A 25157-nucleotide genomic window follows, 5' to 3' on the forward strand; every position below is an offset into this window, starting at 1 on the left:
GGCTCCAATTCTTGCTTTGGCACAGCTTATTTGAAATCACAAGAAAGAGTTTAAAACTAGCTTAATCCCCAGACTGAAGCACGGATGGGTTTCCTGTTTCAGGTGGAGCCCAGCTCAGGTTGAACATCTGAAGAAGATGAGATCTTTGGCACTATCTCTGCCCACCCACCCACAAAATCATCCACCCCAGGCATTTATTCACCATGTCTTTGTGATGTAAAACCTTAGCATATGTTGTTGCTCCTGAGCCAATTCTTTCTATGGCAAACAATTTGTTAGAAAAATAAAATCTCTGGAGTTTTGGTACAAAACAAACAAATAAATTACTATTATTTGCATAATTATAAGGTGGAGAAAGTCCATCTGCAACATCCTGAACAATCTGGGATTCTGGTCAGATGAGATTGCATGATATACTTTCTAGGTACATTTCAGCATTAGCACGATGTTTTTCTTCTAACAATGGTCCTTCTGCAAAATAAGTTTATTTAATTCAGTTTGTTCAGGGCATAAAACTCCCTGGAAGAATTTTTGGAACAATCTCCCTCTCTCTGTCCAACCTAACTCCCAAGATTTTTGCCGTGCTAAAAATTGGAGGTGGGGCCGTATATATGCCAGCTTGAGTTGCACAAAATAAAGGCAAGATGTAAACCTTACAACCATGGTTGATAGAGGTGGTATTCAGCAGGTTCTGACTAGTTCTGGAGAACCAGTAGCAGAAATTTTGACTAGTTTGGAGAACCAGCAAATCCTACCTCTGACTGGAGATTTTACAGTATCCTTCCACTGCCATGCCCACCAAGCCACGCCCACAGAATCAGTAGTAAAAAAAAAATGAATCTCACCACTGATGGTTGAGTTCACTCCTGGTGAAGTTATGGAAGCAGTCCAGCACAATCTGCTTCTGTTCATTCAACCAGAACCATGATTGGTGGTCACTGATTTCCCATTTAAGAATTAACCAGGTCCAATGCCGCTTAGCTTTTCAGAGCTCAGAGCAGGGGTGGGATTCTACCAGTTCACAACTATTTGCTAGAAGCGGTTGTTAACATTCTAAGCAGTTCGGAGAACCGGTTGTTAGAAGAAATTACTAGCCTAATCCTGTAAGGAAAGCAGGAAGGAAACATTCTGGTGTTGCTTACAGAAACTGCTTCTCCGTTAACCCTTATTACATTCTTGGCAGGACTAGACTTCCTGTCTCAGGAATGTCTCTGGAGTTTTTTCCCCCTCCTTTGCTGGTACTTTGCTCATATGGAGTGACAATTCAAAGTTACAATGGCACTGAAAAGTGACTTATGACCATTTTTCGCACGTATGACTGTTGCAACATCCCCAGTGATGAGAGGTCAGGCGAGGAGATGCATGCCTCGGTGTGAGTGATATTGAGTTGGCCACACCCAGCCAATAACATGACCACCAAGCCATCCCTACCACCTAAACCATGCCCACAGAACCAGTTGTTAAAAAATTTGAATCCCACCCCTGGCTCAGAGCCAAGGTTGGTTCATCCCATTTGTGGATGATACATGATATAATTTAATTAAGTAATTAATTAATTGCTACCCAACTCCAGTGGAGTCTGGAGTTGCAGTGAACTAATTAATTCATTGTGAAGAGCTTAATGAACTAATGAGTTGGAGAGAACTAACTAATTTGTGAAGAATTAATTCTAAAACAATGAAGGCAACCTTTTTTTTCCTCCTGAAGTTAATAATCTAATATTTCTTTATTAGATTTTCATTCTGTGGTCATATATGATTCTTGGTGGTGATGCAAGCAATCAAAAACCATCTACTGTAAAATAAAAAGATGTAACTCACGATGAATTACCCGAAAACAGTTGAATCCAAATTTAAAAACAGAATAATATATAAATGCAATTGTATTTAATTTCATTCATATTTTTAAAAGGTAAAGGTTTTCCTTATCCAATTGTGTCCTATTCTAGAGAGCTGAACTCATCCCTATTTCTTAACTGAGAGAGCCCTTGTTGTCTGAAGACACTTCCATGTTTATGTAGCCAGTGTGACTATACACTGAGGTGCACCGAATGGGGCGACTTTCCCACCGAAGTGGTACCAATTTACTTACTCACATTTGCAGGTTTTCAAACTGCTAGGCGGGCTGGAGCTGAGGTGAGGGTGGGAACTCACCCAGAATTTTCTTGCCAGCATGCTGATTGTGGGAATTCTGGGAGTTGAATTCCACGTATCTTAGTTGCTAAGTTTGAAAGAGACCAGCCTAGGTAATTACACACACATACAATGTCCCTCTGTAGTTCCACAAATGTACCACTATGACACAAGATCAATAGTAAGGATTCTTTATATCAGATATTTTCAAAAAAAACATGACAGGAGGATGGACAATGCCAGCTGTGTGAAGTCCCCAAGATGTGAAAATCAGCCAAGGCAGTGTTTCCCAACTTTGGCCATTCCCAAGAGTGTAGACTTCAAGTCTCAGAATGCCACAGCCAGCATGGCTAGCAAATAAAAGTTCTGGGAGTTGAAGTCCACTTATCTGGAAATCACCAAGGTCTTGAGTTAATGAAACGCTCATCATATGAGAAGCCCTGTTTCTCTGCTGAGGGGAAATGTTACCTTTGAGCAGTGATGTTATTGTTCCTTAAAAAGAATAAAGATGAACTCTGCATCAGTTAGCCATTAATCTGTCTGAAAGGTAATGGAGGTTTGATAAGAGCTGGCAGAGATCCTTTTCGATTAGCATTTTCCTTATTGACCTTCTTCATACATGCTGGGACTCCAGAAGGCAGGATGGAAACAATCACACTGACTTGGAAAAGCTGAAAGCTGCAGCCCCACCTGACCTAAAGAGACCAAGACTGAGGGGAAAAGCCACCTTAGATCCCCACTTGTTTCTTGTTCTTCTTGATTATAGATTTTTCCAGATGTAACACATACTACAACCAAGACTGAGAAGCAGACATAACAGCCTTAGTGAGTGATGGAAAGGCGAGCGTTTCCAAACACATAAAATAAGGGAAGGATCACCTCTCCAGCGAAGGGGGGTGCAGAAAATGCAAAGAGAGGAGCTCCTGTATCGGCATCAAAAAAAGTCACCCACCCTCCTTCATAGTTCAGAATTATTCTGATCTTCTTGGGCATCCTACGTAACGTCAAGGGGGTATAGAACGGAGGGTTGTATGCTGTGTAGTTGCCGTCCCACTTCCCCACGGCCCAGAATCCTTCTTCTGGACTAAATTCAATGTCTCCTTTCCTCCTTATAGACTTTCGGGCAACTCCTACACCCCAGGTGTCGTCTGTCCCCACAGCGACTTCCCAGAAATGCCTGCCAGTAGTGAATCCTGAACAGGCTAAGACAAAAGGCCATTCGTCAAATCTTTCTGGGGTTTTGGGTAGAGGTTGATAAAACTCGCCCATTTTCAGGCTTTTACAGTCGTCTGTCAAAATGAGACGAGGGTGAGCTGTGTCTGGATCCAGAAATACATGTGCTGTGGGGGGGAAAGAAAGATAAGAAAAGAAAAGAATAAGCGGAGTTAGTTAAAATGGCAGCATGATATTGATGCAAATCAAGATATCGGTTGTCCCATTATAAGGCCCTACATGGCTCAAGAGCTGGATATCTCTATATACAATATCTGGATATATAGAGAGCTGTGGTGCAGCGTTGCAGGCCGACTCTGCCCACTCAATGTCAGAAGTTCAATTCTCACTGACTCAACTCAGCCTTCCATCCTTCCGAGGACAGTAAAATGAGGTGCCATATTGTTAGTGGGCAATATGCTGACTCTGAAAACACCTTAGAGAGGGTTGTAAAGCACTATGGAGCAGTATATAAGTCTAAGTGCTATTGCTATAATTGTAAAGGACCACTCATTTCAGAGCAGGAGTTTCCTATTATGAGGATGGTCCATCCATCAGGGCTCATCTCTTCCTCTCATCGTTGATTCCTCTATCAAACTCATCCTGACAGAAAGAGCAGTTTTGTGATGACCTGGGGCGTGGTATAAAGGCAACACAGTCAAATAAGCAAGAAGAGTCCCTTTTGTTATCTCCAACTTTGCCCCCTAATGTCCAGGTTACCTTCGGCTGGAGAAAAACTCTCCCAGGAACAGCCTTTAACTGGAGAAAATTCAGTCCAAAACAAGGTACATACAGACTTTAACTAAAAATCCAAACAAACCAAGCTGCAGTAATTAAGTTGACAGGGCAGAAGAAGGACTTTCAGACTTGAAAGCAATGCAAAGTTCACACAGTTGGGAAGATGCCAGGAACACAGATAAGCCACAACGTTACCAGATAAATTCACGATCTGCTCCCAACAGCTTGTTGCATGCAGCTTCCCTTTTTAAACACCGTGTTCCCAGCTGCAGTTAATGAAGGAATCAGGGCCCTTTCCTCCCCCGTAAGCCACACAACTCATGCTGCTCCCTTCTCTGTTCCTTCCTGCATGCCATAGGATGAAGAGGGGGTGGACCTGGGTCTTCCTCTGAATTCCCTCTCCCTTGCTTTACCTCTCCCCTGCTCTGCCCAGCTGGACCACCCTTCCCCAGTTTTTTCCACAGCCAAAAGAGCCACACTCCCACTCCCTGTCAGCTGTTCGGCCTCCCCCTCCGAATCAGATTCCAACAGAAGCATGACAAGTTTGATAGAGGAACTGAATCTGAGCCTGACTTCCTGTAACTTAAATATATTCTGAGACCTACACATGGACTCCTAGGGCAGGGGTCTCCAGCCTTGGCCACTTTAAGCCTGGAGGACTTCAACTCCCAATTCCCCAGCAAAGCTGGCTGGGGAATTCTGGGAGTTGAAGTCCGCCAGGCTTAAAGTGGCCAAGGCTGGAGACCCCTGACCTAGGGAACACACTCTCCCACTCTATGCATCACTCTTCAGGCGCCCTTTCCTAACCTCCTGTCTTTTTCTTACTTTGAGAAGTATTCATAAGCAAGAGATGTGCCCCAAAGCACTTCCTTACTCATGCTTTCTGCAAAGCATTAAAGTGGACCTCCAAGTAGAGTAGGAGGGCGCCATTTTTATGACCTGTGGACTTCAACTCCCAGAAATCCTGTTCCAGCCATGCTGGCTTAGGAATTTTGGGAGTTCAAGTCCACAGATCATGAAGGAGGTATATTTGCCCATCTCTAGAGGATCCTGATGGAGGCAACATGCAGTCATCAGAGTTTAAAACATCTGTAGATTTCTACTGCATTTGTTGGTTTATTCTTCTTCCAATGCTATGAAGTTCTGGGAATATGTCTTTTATCTGGTCATTTCACATATGCTTCACAAAGCTTCTATCATCCTCAACCCTTCTGGCTTTTGTGCCTTTCAGCCATTAATTCCAAGACACTCACTGGTGGTTTGGGAATCTCTAGATACAGAACGCCAAGGAAATGTAACAAACCAACTTTCCAATAAATTGCTATTTCTTCTAAGCTCTTATGCCGTCTTCCTGACAACAGAATTTACCTTTCTGAAGTTGAAGTCCAGCCATCAGAGACTCTGAGGGGGGGAATAGGAAGAGAACTTGAAGCACTAACATAAACCCAGGGAGAACAAAAGCAGTTTATACAACAACATTGCATGCTAGGGAAACATTAAGTAGAAACCAAGAAGTATTTGGCAGGAGGGCAGTACGCTTTTCTTGTTTGAATCTAGCCATCAGATTCCAATAATAGCCAATGTAAATGTCACCTTCAAGATTCCTTTCCTTTCTCTTGCATCTTTCGGCTGCCATAGTAACGGAGGGAGGGGGAAATAATTGGGCTTTGTGGGTGTGGGAAACGTGCTGGATATTTTAGAGAATGAACTGTATAATTTGGGGGGGGGGAACTTTATTGTTTATGCTTGCTTGCTTACTGCGCAACTGCAGGTCTTTATCAAAATAGGCCAAGGTCAATGGCCAGATGTCTGCATCACCACCTGAAGATGCCCCACATGACATTATGCACATCTTCGATTGGATAGACCGTTTGAACTATTATGGTGGAAACGTCGCCATCACTTTGTATATGTGCTTTTCATGCATAATTCCTCAGATCTAGAATTACTTTGATGCTACCACTTGAATTCCAGTAAAAGTTCTTTTCTCTGTATTAATGGAGTCAAAGAATGTCTTTCTTGGATTTTGAATGGACCACCACCTGACAGTAAATTAATAACTTGTTTTATAGAAAGGAAAGGAAAAAAAATATGGAGGAGAGGAGAGGAAAAGATGAAGATGAAGATGAAGGGGAAGGGAAGGGAAGGGAAGGGAAGGGAAAGGAAAGGAAAGGAAAGGAAAGGAAAGGAAAGGAAAGGAAAGGAAAGGAAAGGAAAGGAAAGGAAAGGAAAGGAAAGGAAATCAACATTTGCTTTGGTCAAGGGCATCTGGTAGGGGAGTGTCAAGATAGCATTGGTGATCATAGGGCAGGACATAAAAATATATGAATTTTAGAGAAATAATGATAGCTTTATAGATAGTGAAATATGTGGCATTAGCAAGAGAAAGAACAAGCAAATGTGAAATGCCAAACCACAAGGATCATCTATCGGTCACGAAGTCATATTTGCCAAGAAACCTTTATAGTAAGCATCAATTCTATATTACCATTGAATATATTTCCAGTATTTTCCAGAAAAGGATTGATATCACAGAAATCCCAGGATCTCCATTTCAGTTCCAGAGGGAAAGCAACGGGGTTTTCAAGTGCTTTGTCATACCTGGGAGACAGGAACAAAATAAAGACATGTGGCATGGTTCCAGTCAGCAGCTCAGAGACCATAGTGGCAATGAGAATAATTTTGGAGAACATTTGGCCCAAAAGGAAAGAGTTTAGAAAAATGTTATTTTGCAGAAAGCAGCACCATTGATATTCTGAGGGAAAGATACTAAAGATGCTAAGAAAAATGATGGTATCAACAACTTACAAGCAAATGAGTTGAAATGGCTTAGAACAGTGGCCCCCAACCTTTTTTGTGCCACGGCCGGGTACCGGCATCACAAAATGATCCGCAGCCCAGTACTGGCATCAGCATGGATGGCAAGGCGAGCCGAGCGACCGGCCAGCCAGCTATCCCCCATTTCTCCCCGCTACCTTCAACTCCTCCTTTGTACCTTTGTCAATGGGCTTCGGGACAGTCGCTTGGCTTGCCTTGCCTTTGGTGCTGAAAGAATCCTCGCGCCTTAGTTTTGTCACCCCCACCCCTTCAATGAAACGAAGGCGCGAGGATTCCTTCAGGACCCAAACACCGCTTTCCAGCCGGAAAAGCTCACCAGAAGCACTTTCTCACCAAAACAAGATGGCGGCGCCCAGCAAACTGGCAGCCTGGTAGAAAATGTTCCATGGACCGGTACTGGTCCGGGGCCCGGTGGTTGGGGACCCCTGGCTTAGAAGGTGGTTGAGTCCATTCAGATAGGCAGCTCTGGTGGTAAAAGGACTGCCATATTTCTCTCCTTAGCATGTTAGTGACATTTATAAGAAACAGGGGTGAGCCAGGGGGTGGTGCAGGCACTATTTTTCAAATAAAGATAGTTTGAATGGCTTAGTGTAGATCACATTCCAAAATGTAAGGAGGGCCAGATCAAAATCATATAGCATTTAATTATAATTAACTTCTCAACCCAGAGCCAGTCTGGTATAGATACCGACTAAGAAACCGGGAGAAGGTAAGTTCTAGATCCACCTTAGGTGCAAGTCCCTCACTTCCAGCCCCAGAGAGAAAAGCGCAAAAACAAACCACTTCTAAAATCTTGCCCAAGAGACTTGCCTTGGCCAGGCACTTGCCGGGAGTCAAGACTGACTGGAAGCCCCCACCTCCCCACCCCCAAAAGCAGGGAGTTTAGCACTATATCAAAACTTGCTCCAATGCAGTGGTGGGATTCAAACATTTTTACTACTGGTTCTGTGGGCATGGCTTGGTGGCCGTGACATGGCATGGCTTAGTGGGCGTGGCTTGGTGGGCATGGAAGAGGAAGGATACTCCTGGGGAAAGGTTACTGTAAAATCCCCATTCCCTTCCCACCGGCTAACCTGCTTTCCAGCTCCGTTCTCCTGTGCAGGGCAACCAAAGAAGACCCAGCCGATCAGCTGGGACTTGGGAGGCGGAGAATAGATGGGGGCGGGACCAGTCAGGTGGCCTATCTCAGGTTTCAGCCTTATATTTACTTAACATTGGAAGAAAAACTTTGGTTCTTGCCCGCAGATCAGAGGTGGTATTTGCCGGTATTCTGAATTACTCAAAATTTCCACTGCCAGTTCTCCAGTACCGGTCAGAACCTGCTGAATACCACCTCTGATCTGTGGGCAAAAACCAAAGTTTTTCTCCCAATGTTAAGTAAATAGAAGTCTAAAACCTGAGATAGGAACAGGCAGAATATTTGCCTCAAAAAGGTGTTTTTTAAGCTAAGAGAAAAAAGAAGAAGGTAACAATCATATGATCAGCTGAAGCAGTGCTGTTAGTTCAGTTTATGGTTCTCTCCTTTTATTTATCTTTTTCACCAACAAATGCACGTGTATGCTTTTTTTAATCGCTCTTATTTTCATTGAAAAGAGAGTGGAATTCCACACTTCCCAAACAAAGATAGTCTGAAAAGCCATGTTCTCTGTGTGTTTCAACTCCCCCTGTTTCCTATCATTGACCATGCCAGCTATTGGTTGACCGGATTTGAAGTCCAGAGTATTGGGAGGGTGGCCTATTTTCCTGCTACATGGTCTTAGAACGGATAGAAGGGAATGAGCAGGATCTACTTACCTTTGCAAGTTGGCTTTAAAATCCTACAAAGAAAAGAAAAAAAATCACAATTTTGCCCACAGACATTAGTTTGCACAGATTACTTCTTTTTTTAGCCACAGATTACTTGCATTTCTGTGACATGGATTACTATAGGAGCAGTAAATTCAAAGGAACCATTTTATATTCTGAGGCAAAATCCAGTCTCTGCTTTGTACCCAGGTTAGTTGCATTACAATTATTTGTCTTTTTACCTCTTTCATTTCCGATAAACAGATATTTTGTGATTGCCCATCTTTCAAAACACTCAGAAGTGTTCATTAGTCCAAAAACATGAAAGAAACCTAAGCTAGATCTGGTTATTAGCAACAGGATAATGAAGGATAGGAATAGGAATAGGGTAAGGTAGAAGAATAGAATAGAATAGAATAGAATGGAATGGAATGGAATGGAATGGAATGGAATGGAACGGAACGGAACTGATTGGGGTGGGGTGGGGTAGAAGAATAATAGAATAGAATAGAATAGAATAGAATAGAATAGAATAGAATAGAATAGAATAGAATAGAATAGGGTGGGGTGGGGTAGGGTAGGGTAGGGTAGGGTAGAAGAAGAATAGAATAGAATAGAATAGAATAGAATAGAATAGAATAGAATAGAATAGAATAGAATAGAATAGAATAGAATAGAATAGAATAGAATAGAATAGAATAGAATAGAATAGAATAGAATAGAACAGAACAGAACAGAATAGGATAGCTTTATTTGACCAAGAGTGATTAGACACAGAAGGAATTTGTCTCCGGTACATAAGCTCTCAGTGTACATGTAAAACAACAGAGTTTTAATAATCACAATAAGGTTACCAATAAGAGAAGGCAATAAAAAAAGATGAGAAGGATAATAGTAATACAGCCATACTACATAGGTAAATGTTCTTAGATCTAAGACAGTACTTTGGGAATTAGGTAATCAGAAGAGCGATGGCACAAGGGGAAAAAACTATCTCTGTGTCTGGTTGTTCTGGCATGATTATGCCCAGGATGTGACGGGTCTGTAGGTATTCTTTCAGCCCTCCTTCTGATGCATTGCAGTATATAGGTCCTCAATGGAAAGCAGGCTGGTTGCAATTGTTTTTCTGCTGGCCTAACCAACCATTGAAGTCTGTACCTGTCCTGTTTGGTTGCTGTACCAAACCAGACAGTTATACAGAAGTGCAAATGATTTGATCTTTTCACATCCTAGGGAAGTGAAGGTGCCCCGTTTAGGATCTGAGTGGCTCTCCTCTGGTCACGAGCCCAGGCTAGTGTTAAAACCATCTTTTAAAACCATCTTACCATTAAGAACTCCACAGCTGGCTGCTCACACACCTCCCTCATCTCCTGAATGATACTTTTAAGCACAGTGCGTTCCTTTGAAAGCCCCTCCAGGTATTCCGTCTTGGATTTTTGAATATCCTTCTCTACCATTTTCATTCGGTTCTGTAGTTGTTTTTCCTGTTTATGCAGAAAATCGTGTAGTTGTTTGAACACATTGTTTAACTTCCCCCTCTCTTCTTCCATTTGTTCCTTTAATGAAGGAAAGAGAGAGTGTGTCAGGTGAGGCTCCATTCAAAATCCAAGAAAGAAAACCTTAGACTCCATTGTTATAGAGAAAAGGACTTCTACTGAATACTGAAATGGTAGCATCAGAGGAATACAAGATCTGGGGCAATCGGTGCGAAAATCACATATACAATGTTATTCCAATGTTCCCACCCCCAATAGTTCAAACTAAGCCATCCAATCTGCGATGGGTATAATGTCATGTGGAACATCTTCAGGTGATGTTTCAGACATCTGGCACACCAGGGCAGTTTACCTTGGTCTGAATAGATAAGAAGCTACATCTGCGCAATTAAAAAGATATCATAGTCAAGAATGCATTCCCAATGTTTACATTTCACTATCTCAAGCCTCCAGCACTCTTTCCACCACCACGAAATCCAGTTAATCTTCCCTCTCCCCATTTCTATGGCAGCTGGAAAGACAAGCAGAAGAAGGATTCTTGGAGGCTGACAGAGAGAGAGAAGGAGGGAGGGAGAGAGAGCGGGAAAGAGAGAGAAGGCAAGGTCAAGTTCACCACCTTTGGGATAAGCTTGATAATTAGCTGTTTTTTTCAAAATTCAGAATTAACAAGACTTACAAGCAGTTCGGCAATTTCATTTTCTGCATCTGAAGGATGGTTCTCCATTATATCTTTCTTTTCCTGCAGAAGTATAATCCGGCTCCGTAACAGGTCCTGAAAGAGATAAATTGAGTCATGTTTCAAACATGAACCTCAATTCTACAAGGTTGTTTACTTATCCATAAGAATAAAGATCCTTATTCTTTGGACCCCAAAATATAACTGTTCAAAACGAACTATAGATGATCTAAGATTTCTCCCAGACCAATTATTCTCCAATACTGTTATGTCAGTCCTGGCATAAACCACCATGTTGCTGTCTGCCAGTTTGAACCTAGCAAAGGGTCAATCTTTCAACAGGCTGTAATATTCAGAAAAAAGGGTGAACCAGTCTGTGTTGCCGTTTCGTATAAATACATGAAAGCCAAATCCGTGGAACAAAAATCCAAACAAGATTTTCATCAACTCCAGAAGAAAAGATGCCGGCATGTAAACCACATTTTAGAAGCAATAAGCATCTGCCTGTTGTGGTTCACTGGCAGCTGGTTCAGACTGCAGTGGAATCAGACAGTGAGGAAGATGGAGACCAGTCAGGAAATCTGGAGAGGACTCAGACAAGAGTCTTGCATCCGATGCAGGGACGGGGCCGGGACCATCTGGGAGTGGGGTGCTGCCTTCGGAGCCTTTGGAGTCTGGCAGCAGCGAGGCCGAGGAGCCAGGGGAGCCTGTTCCCAGTGCACATGTGCACAGAGCTGCTAGAAGGTGAGAGCAGCTGAAACAAAAGGGGAGACTCTGGAGTAAGTCTGGGAGGTGATTGCCCCTCCCATAAGGTATAAAAGTCAGGCCAAAATGACAAAACCTTCGCAGGAAGCAAAATAGTTCAATCGGTTCAGAGTCATCCTTGAAGCTCTGCGTACTTCGGTTGGGGTTTTTTTTTGTACTTTGGTTGGTTTCTTTTCTAGTTTATTTGATACTTCTGTTTTTGGCAAGCACTTCACAGAACTGAAAGGCGCGTGCTTATCTTGAGGGACTGTTTAAGATTAATTCCAGCTGGGAATGAAAACAACTCCCAACATTGCAATAAAATAAGTCTTGTTTTTAAAATAAGTTTGTGCATAATTATGGTTTAGGAAGCCTGCGTCAGAACACTGCCACTGAAAATCCAAAGGCCCCTTAATAGCAATTCGCTACCTTTAATGGTTGAGCAGCTTGTTTGGGAGAAACTACAGTGTGAGTTTTATGTTCCGATGACTTGTGACAAACGGCACATATCAGTTTCTCATCCTCTTGACAAAACAGATCCAGGATCACTTTGTGTTTCGGGCAGACAAATGACTTTTCTGGAAGCAACCGAAGTTTTTCTTCCACGCTGGGCTGCTGTAGAATTCGCCGGAGTTTTCCTTCAGGGATCGGCTCTTCGCAAACAGGGCAGAAGAAAAGCCCTTCCCCTTTCCGTTCCCGATAATGATCGGTGATGCAACGCCGACAGAAGTTGTGACCACATTCTACAGCTATTGGATCTGTCAGGTATTTAAAACACAGGTCGCAAAATTCATCTTTTCTCTCAGGCACAGCAAGTGAAGTTGAGGCCATGACAGATGAAGACACTCTCTGACGAGCAGTGAGCTGCAAAAGGGAGCAACAAACACTCAGTACCTATTTTTAAAACTGCTTTTAGAGTAACTTTTACTTCCATAATTAAAGAGATGGTTTTTAAGGAAAACTTATACAAAATGTTTTGTAGGTGGCATTTACCACCAGAGAGGCTAGCAATGGTGTTTGAAAATTTAGTAGAAGTGTAATCAGATATCAGGTTCATATTATCAAATGGAGTGGACATGCACAAAGGGAAAACAATATTGCACTAAAATACACACTTGGTTAGAAAAAATGATAAAACAACATATAGATTTGAAACCAGAAATATTCCTGCTGGGTATATTACCAGAACAGTATAATAAAAGGAATAAATACTTAATTTTGCATGTAGTAATGGCCGCAAGAATAGTGTTTACACAACAATGGAAAAATGATGAGGTCCCGACAGATGAAAGTGTAAGAAAAAGAAATAGAATGTGCTGAAATTGATAGATTGACACTTAAGATAAAAGAAAAGGAAGAAACAGAATATTTTTTAAACATGGGATGTATTTTACCAATGGTTAACTAACAGAAACAGAGGTTAGAAACTAAACAGAATTTAAAAAGATAATAAAAAATTGTACTGAAATTTTGCAAGATGGATAAACTAATTGTATTTTATTCTGTGATTAATATTGATATGTTTATTAAGATCATTAGTATGATTATAGTTATTGTTGTATGTTTATTTTAAAAATTGTGTCCAGACAACATGCTGTTCAGATAGACATGGAATTTCTTTATGTTTTTAAAAGAAAAATGTACCAATATATTCACCAAAAAATAAAGAGATGGTCTTTACTACAGATGGTGAGCCCTCTGGGTGTGGAAGGTAAATTTCTCCCCTTTTAAACAGGATTTCAATAAATGAAATGATGTTTTTCTTCTTATTTGCTCAAAAGAAAAAAAAACTACGCTATTGAATTTATGGGAGTCTTTGCTCACTTGTTTAAATAACTGTGGAAATGCTGAAGCCCTCTAGTCAATATATTTACTAGGTAGAATAGAATAGACCCTACACCATTTCAGACAAATGGTTGTCAAATCTCTTCTTAAAAACTTCCACTGTTAGAGCACTCACAACTTCTGGAGGCAAGTTGTTCCACTGATTGTGTACTAGCTAGTCACTTATTTTTTAATCATAGGCACCCCAGAGTTGTTGGGAATTGGGACGCCTATACATTGAATGTATGCAGGTATAAATAAATAAATGTTATGGGTTTCAGGAGCAAAGACTGAAGATGAAATGTCTTTCTAGAGTATTCCTTTTATTCATTGTCATGCAATGGATCCAAAACAAGAAGCCAACTGCTTAGAAACAAACAAAAAACCTACATCCTTACCTATTACTTGAGGTATAATATCATTACAGAACACGAATCTTTGTGTTTAGAACAGTGTTGTTCAACCTGGAGAACGTTCAGATATGTGGACTTCAACCCCCAGAATTCTATATTCTGAATTCTGAATTCTGAAGGCTGGTCAGGGAATACTGGGAGCTGAACTCCACACATTTGAAAGTTACCAAGATCAAGAAACACTTGTTTAGCAGCTCCTTATTTTCTAATGATATAAATGACTTATAAATGATATAAATTGCCTTTTATTTTGCTATCTGTAGATAACTACCTCTGTTTCCCCCAAAATAAGACCTAGTCTTATTTTCTTTATTTTCTTCAAATAAGAACTAGGTTTTATTTTCAGAGGAAGTGTCTTTTTTTTTTCCACACAGGCAGCTGTGCAGTGCATCCAGCAGGCCAGTACCGCCACCATGAGCCAAGGCAGGGGGGAATGCAGGACGGGGCACGGCACAGCGGGACTGGCCGCCTCTTGTGTAAAAGCCAGAGAAAGTGAAAGAGAAAGCGGGTGAGGTGTGAGAAAAATCCATCCAGGAAAAAGGAAATGGAAAGTCAGAAAGAACTGGGCGAAAAGTCACACCCTTCTGCCCACCAGGTCACTTCACCCTTCCCGAGAGAAGCCAAAGTTTCGATCCCGCTTCTGGGGTGGAGCAGAAAGTGAGGCACGCAGGCAGCCTGCCCTGAGGAGATTTGGCCAACCTTGTCCTGCCTTGCCCGCCAGGAAGGAGGCTGGCCACTGCCTCCTGCACGGTCCTTTCCATCCTTCCTGCAACCACAGCCCGCCTCTGACCCCCACAATGCCACCCATCTCCACACAGGCCCAGTCTGGATGGGTGGCAAAGGATATTGTTGGGGTGGCAAAGCTTGCAGAGCCCTGATGCTGATGGAGTGAGGAAGTGGTGGTATTGAAATGGTTTTACTACCAGTTATGTGGGCGTGGCTTGGGAGGCATGGCAGGGGAAGGAGACTGTAAAATCCCCATTCCCTTCCCACCGGCTAACCTGCTTTCCTGCTCCATTCTCCTGTGCAGGGCAACCAAAGAAGACCCAGCCGATCAGCTGGGACTTGGGAGGCAGAGAATAGATGGGGGCAGGGCCCGTCAGAGGTGAATGCTAAGGTGAACCTGAGAAGGTGAACACTTGTGCAACATCTGTATTATGTTCATTTGGATTACTTGCTCTTTTGCCAACAGCAGCCTGTCGGTCTTGAATTGCTTAGGTGCTTTGAGATGATCCTTTTACATTAGCATTCCAGGTCATCATTTCAGAGTTTACATTTAGCTCACTTTGTTTGTTTATCCCGCTTCATTATTTTTACAAATAATTCAAGGTGGCAAACATATCCAACACATCTTCCTCCTCCAATTTTCTCCACAAGAACAATTATGTGAGGTTGGTTAGACTGAGAGAGAATGACTGGCTCAGTCACCCAGCTAGCTTTCATGGCTAAGGTAGAACTTGAACTCACAGTCTTCTTCCTACCTTGGTGCCTTAACCACTAGATTAAAATGGATCCGATGCCCATCTCAATATCAAAGTCATTTTGGGGTGCCTCAGATTATTTATTTTGTATTTATTTTATTTTTATTTATTTCATTTAATTTGTCAATTGCTTACAAGATAATAGGTATAAGTATATCCATAGTTATGAATACATGAAATGGGTACATATAAGAAAAATAAAAGAATCAATAGGAAAGGGATGGTAGGCATGTTGGTGCGCTTAGGAAAGGTCCTATCAAATTCTGTACCTGTCAACAGTGCTGCCCCCCAAGGCAGTGTTCTACGACCAACTCTCTTCATACTCTACATAAATGATCTCTGTGTTCATATTAAGAGCAATTGCATTCTCTTTGCTGATGATGTAAAGCTATTCAACACCACGGACAATACTGCTACCTTTCAAAAAGACCTCGACTATGTATCAGAATGGTCAAACAAATGGCAACTTCAAATCTCAACAAATAAATAAATGCTCTGTCTTACATATTGGCAAAAAAAATCAGAAAATAAAATACAAGCTGAATAGTCAAGATCTTGTTGATGATCCAAACTCTGTCAAGGACCTTGGAGTACTCATCTCTAATGATCTTAAGTGCTAGAGCCCATTGTAACCACATAGCCAAAAAGGCATTAAGAGTTGTTAACCTAATCCTGCATAGCTTTTTCTCCGGTAATACCACACTACTAACTAGGGCATAAAAAACATTTGCTAGAACAATACTTGAATATAGCTCATCAGTCTGGAACCCACATTATGTATCTGATATTAGCACAGTTGAGAAAGTCGAGAAATATTTCACAAGAAGAGTTCTTCACTCCTCTACTCATTGCAGAATACCTTATGCCACCAGACTTGAAATTCTAGACCTAAAAAACCTAGAACTACTCCGCCTTCGGTCCGATCTAAGTATAGTATATAAAATTATACATTGCAATGTCCTACCAGTCAATGACTACTTCAGCTTCAACCATAACAATACAAGAGCACACAATAGATACAAACTCAAGGTAAACTGCACCAAACGTGATTGCAGGAAATACGACTTCAGCAACAGAGTGGTCAATGTCTGGAATACTCTTACCTGACTCTGGGGTTTCTTCCCCAAACCCCAAAAACTTTAACCTTAGACTGTCTACTATTGACCTCACACCTTTCCTAAGAGGTCTCTAGGGGGCGTGCATAAGCGCATCAACGTGCCTACCGTCCCTGTCCTATTGATTCTTTTTATTTTTCTTATATGTATCCATTTCATGTATTCATAACTATGTCTATACTTATACCTGTAATCTTATAATTGCTTGACAAAACAAACAGAGACCAAAAAGCTTCTCTTCCCCTCCTGGTGCCAAGACACAAGGCCTTTCCCCAGAGAAATGAGGGTGTCTCCTCCGCTGATCCTGAAATCGATCCCTCTTTGATCCATGTGACACCACCCCAGAATCTCTCTTGGATGCTCAAAATGTCATCCAGGATAAAAACCCAGCAGCTGTTTTTTTTACCTCTCAATTTTTTCATGGCACTTTTCAGAAGCCCAGGGATATCACTGTAATCCCAGATGGTCCATTTTGGCTCTGGAAGTAAATCCACCGGATTCTCGTATGTTTCCTTAGCCTGGTATCTGGCAAGACAAAAGAACAGAATAACAGAGTTGGAAGGTCATCTAGTCCAACCCCCCCCCTCCCCACTGCCCAAGCAGGAGACCCAACACCGTTTCTGACAGATGGCAATCCAGCCTCCTCTTGAAAGCTTCATGATGAAGCTCCCACAACATCTGAAGGCAAAGCTGTTTCATTGGTTCATTGTTCTCATTGTCAGAAAATTTCTCCTTATTTCTAGGTTGAATGTCTGCTTGATCAGCTTCCATCCATTATTCCTTGTCTGGCCTTCAAGTGCTTTGGAAAACAGGTTGACCCCCTCCTCCCACTGTGGCAGCCCCTCACATACTGGAACACTGCTATCGTGTCTTCCCTGGCCCTTCTCTTCCCTGGACTAGCCATGCCCAGTTCCTGTAACCGTTATCAACCTGACAATAGAAGCAGCTTCCTAAAGCATCAGACGGTGCTTGAGGATTGGATAGCTATAGGATCCGGTCTGGGTTGGTTACCAGAGGTTTTGTCTTCTGAGCTTTTGGACTCAGGCTGGAGCCCATCCTCAGGGAACTCCTCTCTCCGTCACCAGAATGTGTGCCCTGGGCTGTTCTACACGTTGTGTTTATGTGGTCCCTGGTTGTGTGTGGCTTTCACTGGTTAAGTGGGATGTTGATAGCCACCTATTAAGTCATTGATTGACATTTCCTTGTGTGGCTCCATCTTCGGCTCCTAACTACTGGTGGTAAGCTGGTGGTAAGTCAGCACTCCTGTTGACTGACAAGGGCCCCCATTTCCCAGGCTTCAATCAATTCTCTGGCTAGCTATTCAAGTATGGGCACCATGGTGACCCAGTGGATCCTGATCCAGAACTTCACTTATTCACCTTCATCAAGCTAAGCAAGAGATTTAGGAGAGGCAGCTAAGTTTCAGTTTGGGGCTCCCTACTCTTGAAAATTCTTGTGAATCTCTTGGTGAAAAAAAATGGATTGTATCTTACCAAATGACTGATGTCTATTTAATTAGAAAATAGATATAACATTCAAACTGATCTTGGTGGATTAAAGGTAATGCAATGAAATTTAATAGAAACAAATGCAGCTACAAGTAACCTTCAATGTATGACTATTTGTTAGCAAACAGTTACAACGGCTCTCAAAAAACGGACTTACAACCATTTTCACACTTAACATCTTCATAGTGTCTCTGTAAACACAATTCGGCAACCAGAATATATTTATGATAGTTGCATTACTTGGAACAACTTACATCCTTGTAATGATACCTTTAAAACCATCTAACATAAGTCTCCTCTTGGATAGGACTCAATAAGTGGATAAAAATGCCAATTTCAGTCTAAAGATCTGGCTGAGTTTCTCACAGACCATAACAATATACCATATCAAATATTGCTAATTATGCTGTGTTGAGGTTGCCTAATGAAATATCTACAAAACTCTGAAATACATACATGATCTTTAAATTATATCCTATGATAATATTAACACCATCAAACATCTGTAAAAATCTAATAAAAAGCCGAATTCAATCTAAACATCTGGCTGAGTGTGCAACCAACTATTGATCTTATCAAATATTGCTAATTATATTGTGTTGGAAGTTATCTGAGGAAGTATCTAAAAAGCCCTGAAGTACAGTACATTCTCTTTACATTAAAATACTGCTGAATACAACCAGAACTTTCCAAAATAGGAAAATTGCTGGAGGATCTGCAAAGCTCTGAGACTGTAAAGAAAAGGGTGGATTTACTTACTTCTTCAAGATGCTTCCAATGTCCTAAAAAATAAAGAGATGAAGCATTGAAAGGAGCCATTTCTTATACAGAAAATTAAATGCTAAACATTCACAAAATATAAAGATGTGTGTGTGTGTGTAGATGTAGATGTAGATATATGGTATTCAGCTTTGTTCGGGTATTTTCCCACGTCATTATAGTTGTGCTTTTAAAGTTGTAGCGACGTTTCGGCAGAATCTCATCTGCCATCATCAGGTTTGTGTATTGTGTTCATCTGTACACAAGCCTGATGATGGCAGATGAGATTCTGCCGAAACGTCGCTACAACTTTAAAAGCACAACTATAATGACGTGGGAAAATACCCGAACAAAGCTGAATACCATACATATAAATACCCACGAAAACTTAAGAAAATATATATGCTCTTTTTTCCCCAGCTGTTCACTTCTTTTAGAGAGGTATTATTTTTACTTTCTTATCATAGATAGATAGATAGATAGATAGATAGATAGATAGATAGATAGATAGATAGATAGATAGATAGTGTCTATCTATATACAGACAGATATACATACCTACATACATAGACATAAAAATATAATAGCAAAAAAAAAAGACTTTTTGACAAACAAAATAGTGCACCAGTAGGATAAAAAAATCCCCTGCATTTATACTTCCAGAATCAAGGTACCTTGGAAAATCCAGGCGGTTATAACTTTGTAGAAGGTCATCAGTGTTGGGTTTCTCCTTGCTCTAGAGATTAAGGGGAGGGGAAGACCCTCAAAAGAACACCCACCACTCCCCTTAATAGGTGATAGAAGCCTCATATTGTGAAAAATATACAGAAACAGTGACCAGCAGCTTGAATTCTTGCTTTTCGCCTGGCCTGCTTTTTCTGTATTCCATTCTGTAACTCCAGTATCAGTCTTTACAGGTAGTCCTTGACAACTTTAAAAGCACAACTATAATGATGTGACCGTTTAGTGACCGTTCGAAGTTACCACGGGACAGAAAAAACTGACTTATGACCATTTTTCACACTTTAAAAAGTTGCAGCGTCCCCATGGTCACATGATCAAAATTCAACCACTTTCACAACTGATTCATATTTATGACATTCTGGGGTCATATGATCCACCATTTGTGACCTTTTGACAAGCAAAGTCAATGGGGAAGCTGGATTCATTTAACAACTGTGTTACTAACTTAAGGACTGCAGTCATTCACTTAACAACAGTGGCAAGAAGAGTCATAAAATGGGGCAAAATTCGCTTAACAACTGTTTCACTCAGCAACAGAAATTTCAGGCCCAATTGTGGTCATAAGTCGAGGACAACCTGTAGCCTTCATACCTTCCCGTTTCCTTTTCATAGAAAAGAGTCCAAAAGATTACTAAATAAAGAGTTGAAAAAAGATTTTGAACCTTGTTAAGTGCAGCCAGAATCCTACATGCAGACAAGGAAAGATAGATCAATCTCCACAAGAGAAGAATGGATGGAAAAAGTGAAAAAATGAAAAAACTTGACTGTTTTAATTTGATCTAATTGTTTCTACTTGGAAGCTGCTTCTGAACTTTGTGATCGAGATAGAAATAATGAACTCTTAATGCTTGATTTTGCTTATTAGACTACTCCATTTTCATAGACATGGCTGATAATGACTAAATATGCAAAAATAAAAAGTTGAGGCTATAATTTTATTTTGTATTTTACTGTGCAGAAAAAAAAGTTGAAAGACAATGGTTTTTTTTTCTTTTCCCTACACTTCTTTCCCATTCTTATCCTTCTCCATTTCCCTGTTTTCTTTATTTTTATTTGTACCTTTCACTATTATAATTTGGATTAAATTTATGACGAAGAAAAAAAAAGGAGAGGGTCAAAAGCAGTATTCTGTGGAAGGTCTTAATAAGAACTCCTGCCTTGGGCAAAGGATTGGACCAGAAGACCTCCAAGGTCCCTTCTAGCCCTATGATTCTATGATCTCAACTTCCTGCCTGATGTCAGTGTTCCAAGTAAAACCTCAATACAATTCAGAACTCTGAGACAAAGTCCATCAAAGTCATGTTGGCACATCTGGGGAAAACCCCAATCTCAATTCCCAGGTTTCCCCCCCCCTCCACACTAAAACTCACACCCTGCTCCATTCAGTGACCTTCACGACACATGGCCCAATCAACCTCCTGTCTCAGCTACTGCCAAACTTCATCCACTCCCCTCCTGGTGCCAGCAGCTTGTCCTTGATCTCTTGCGAAAGAACATTGTTGTGGCTATACTCCCTTCGCTACCCTCCCCTTCCCACAGCCTGCCCATCCCCTGTTGTGGCAGCCCTAAAAATCTGTCCCCCACCCCATGGATCCAGGGCTGACGCCTGACCTGTAAGAGTTGGCTGGCTGGCTGCTGAAGCTTCTCTTCTATCTCCTGGATGAGATGGTCAAGAGAGCGCACTTCCTCCATGTGCTTGGCCAAACCCTTCTCCTTTCTTGCCATAATAGCCTCCTCCGTCTCTTCCATTCTAGCCAGCAGAAGCTTCTCCTGTCCTTCTAACCAGAGGTGTATCTCTCTGAATTCAGCCACTACATTTTTTTTCACTTTTTCAATGAGGTCCTACAAGAGAGAGAAAAAGCAAAAGGCGTATTTTAATTTTGTTTTATTTAATTATTTTTATTTTTATTGTTATAATAAGGAAATGGATTCCTTGAAGAATCTAGAAGTGAGGTGGGAGAATTTCCTAAGGAGGAAAAAAAACTTTTGACATTCAAAAGTGTGGGGGAGGGGGAGCTTTTTAAGCTTTTTAAAAAAGGTTCCAGTTTAAATGATATCTCACGAAAATTTTCTTGACAGGGATTACAAAAAAGTACACAGAAAAGTGTTTTGAGTTCACATTTTTTTCAATAAAATGAAATACGTTTTGCATTAATTTATTAAGGAAAGCAAACCATTTTATAAAACTGTCAGGGCAATGATTTAAGAACTGCCTACGATGAGGCAATGCTACAATGATGTAATGCTGGGAAGGAGTCAGCAAGGCTGTTGGGCTGTTATTGCTGACTAAAGTACGTGTATGTATATGTTCTTTGTAGATAAAACCCCTATTTAATTCAAACCTCTGTTTGCTGTATTTGCTCCTGGGTTTTCTCACAGTCAAACCGTGCACACACTGACAAAAACAAAGCTCCTGGGATAGCTGCATTTAACCCAACTGTGACTCATTCAGGCAATGGTGACATCTCAGTCCCCAGGTTAAGAACAAGTTCTGTGTCCTAATACTGTCTTTAGCTTGAATTTCCTTTAACTCAGAGCTTGTACTTGCAAACAGGCTGCCTATTATCCAAGATGGCCGATGGGGTTCTCCTTCCTATTAGCTCAGAAGCTCCTCAGCATTGGACCAATACTTACAAGCATCTCCTGCACTGTTTGCTCTGTGTCACTTTTGTATGTAGCTATTTTTTCTTTCTGCTCCTTCTGAGCCTTCAGACAATCCTCCACCTTGATCTGAAGAGAAAATACAAGTCTTGAGTTTCTTTTCAGTAAAGAATTATGTGACCACGGAATGCCTGCAATGATCACAAGGGGGAAAAACCTTATGTCACTTTTTTCATTGCTGTTATAACTTCAAATAGTCACTAAACGAGTGTTTCTAAGTCAAGGACTACCCACAAGGGCATTAAACGGAGCTGCCTGAGTCTCCTGGTTGCAGTCATCCCAGAAGCATCAGTGAGAAATGAAAGTTTGGTATGATCCAGCAGGAGTGTTTTTCGGGATCTGTACTCTATATTTTGAAAGAGTCCATGACAATTTTGCTCTACTGCAAATGTGGAAAGTGAGCTGGCAAAGGGAATCTTTCCCTGCCTAAGCAGGGGGTTGGACTAGAAGACCTCCAAGGTCCCTTCCAACTCTGTTATTCTGTTCTGTTCTCCCTACAGACAATTTCCATTGCTAAGCAAGACAGGGACACTGCAACCATCATAAATACATGCAGGTTGACAAGCTTCCCAATGGTCATAAGTGAAAACGGTCATAAGTTCCTTTTTTCTTTTTTCATTTTTTTTGTTTTATGTAACATATAAAAATTCAATTTCAGTTAAACACTGTTGTCTGGATGCAATTATTTTAACAAATCTCTTTTATAACATTAATCCTTTTTTTTTATCCCCATGTTTCTAACTTCTGTTTTTATTATTTAACCATTGGTAAAATAAGGCCCATGTCGAGAAATATTCAGTTCCTTCCTTTTCCTTAATTGTAAGCGTTACTCTGTTCATTTCTACACATTCTAATATTTTTTTAATTACATTCTCATCTGTCAGGATCTCTTCCATTGTTGTGCAAATACAATTCTGGCTGCAGTTAGTACATGTAAAATTAAATATATATTCCCTTTATCCTACTTTTCCAGTAGGATGCCCAACAAAAATATTTCTGGTTTCAAATTTATATGTTGCTTTATCATTTTTCCAACCAAGTATTTTTTTTTTGCCTTTAGGCATGTCCTCCACATATAATAAGAACCAGGTGTCTGGTTACACTTCCAACATTTAGCAGACATATCTTTAAACATCTTTGCCAATCTTCTTGGTGAAAAATGCCTATAAAACATTTTTACAAGTTTTCTTTATAGGCAGTTGACAGAGTTAATTAAACATTCCTATCCCACAATTTCTGCCATTTATCTAGTTCTATTGTAGATCCTAAGTTTTTAGCCCAAACTATCATTCTCTCCTTTACTTGTTCACTTTCCAATTTGATGTTTGATAAATAGCTACATAGCTTCATTAATCTTTCGTCCATCTCATTTATCCATCTGCTCTAATTCTGCGAGTTCTTTATTAAAAGCATACATTTTAGCATCTTTCTCATATCAAGATTGTATCTGGACTTATGGCCACCATGCAACATCCATCCCTTGACTACTCAGTTCATAATAAGTCCCTTTTTAATGGTGTTGTAATTTCGAACAGTCATGAAACAAATGGTTGTAAAACTATGGTAAATCTGTCTTCAAAGAATTGCAGGCACAGAGGATAAAGCAGGAGGGGAAGGTCTCAGGCTGGAATCAGGGAAGTTTGTTAAAGGAATGGCCCAGGCAGAAAGCTGCAGATGCGTATAATAAGACCAGGAACGAATGGAGGGGACAAGAAAATTACAAGAAAAGTTAGAAAGACTCCATTAGAGGAATGCTAGCTAAGGCAGATAGATGAAAACTAGTAACTCCTACCTTATTATAATAAAACACACACCTCTTTTGATAAGAAAGCTTATTAACATAAAATCTGCAATGTATTAAGGAGTAAATAAAGTAGTCCAGGACATCAAAAGAAACACATTTCAAGGAAGCAATGAGTAATACTTAGAGTGTTAACTTCCTTAATCTGAACTGTATAAAATTTGTATTTTGGTTTGGTGTCTTGGCTCCTTTAGCTGCTGAGACCTTTTTGTTGAAGTAGTTCAATTAAAGTTCCTTGAACCTCCTGTCTGGTTCTGATTGGCATCTGCTCAAGGCTAAACCCATTTTGCCATCAACATAGGAAGCAAATAAAGTGATCTAAGGATTGACAGGAAGGCCGAGGATCTGGATGCCTCCCCGCAGCGATTCCTCCTGGCTGATTCCTACCTGGTATTCCCAGAAAGCCTCCTCCGCAGGGATCACCGAGTGGCCCTCGTGCTCTTTGGATCGGTCGCAGACCAAGCAGATGTGGGTCTCGTGGTCCTTACAAAAGAGCTTGAGGGGCTCCCGGTGCTTCGGGCAGAAGCTCCCCCCTTCCTCGCCCCAAGGGCCTCCGCATCGCCTGGTTTCTTCCACCATGCGCGCCAGCTGCCGGTTGGGGAGGACGCTGCGGGGCGCGAAGGTCTGTCTGCACTCGGGACAAGAAGCCTCCGATTCCGACGTCCCCCAACTGCGGGTCAGGCAGCCCCGGCAGAAGTTGTGGCCGCACTCCGGGATGAGCACGGGGTCCTGGAAATAGTCCAGGCAAATGGAGCAGGTGGCTTCTTCCAGCAAACCCTCCCAAGACGCTCCGGACGCCATCGCCGCCTCCAAAAGGGAAGAGAAAGTTTAGTTTCGCTTCTTTTCCTCCAAATCAGGTGACGCCCTTTGGACTCTGAGCAGACGGGAAACTGAAGTGAATGGTTGTTGCTCTTGAGGTCGTCTTCGCTGGCTTTTCAAAAGGGAAAAAGGTTTTTAAAAGAACGAATTGGAGAGAAGCAAGCATTCACAGGACGGACCCCCAATCAATTATTATCGGCCCAACCAGCTCGTCAAAGGGGGGGAATTTTTACAATCTTTTGCTTCTGCTTCCCTCTTCCCCTCTCCCTCCTTTCCTCCCTTTTCCCTTCTTCCTCCCCCTCCTTCTTCTCATGTTGGCGATCCTATTTTTATCAACAGCCGCACGAAAAAGTGCTGCTTTTTAAAATCTGGGGATCAAATATTTTTAAAATCTGAGGAGAAGCAAATATT

General features: G+C 41.3%; 1 protein-coding gene across 1 annotated transcript; it reads right to left on the reverse strand.

Moving 5' to 3' along the window:
• Positions 1-2309: 2309 nt before the first annotated feature.
• Positions 2310-24836, reverse strand: LOC113450090 (E3 ubiquitin-protein ligase TRIM7-like). The gene is made up of 12 exons (XM_087923136.1): positions 24315-24836; positions 22100-22195; positions 21077-21307; positions 18722-18744; positions 16670-16979; positions 12051-12485; positions 10878-10973; positions 10031-10261; positions 8715-8737; positions 6571-6683; positions 5451-5483; positions 2310-3472 (listed from the first exon to the last, which is right to left on the reverse strand). The coding sequence occupies exons 1-12, from the start codon at positions 24726-24728 to the stop codon at positions 2955-2957; spliced, it is 2523 nt and encodes an 840-aa protein (XP_087779262.1). The 5' UTR covers positions 24729-24836; the 3' UTR covers positions 2310-2954.
• Positions 24837-25157: the final 321 nt, after the last annotated feature.

This window comes from Pseudonaja textilis, chromosome 2 (genome assembly GCF_049901715.1).
Source record: "Pseudonaja textilis isolate UNSWEBS1 chromosome 2, rPseTex1.2, whole genome shotgun sequence".
Classification (NCBI taxonomy): domain Eukaryota; kingdom Metazoa; phylum Chordata; class Lepidosauria; order Squamata; family Elapidae; genus Pseudonaja; species Pseudonaja textilis.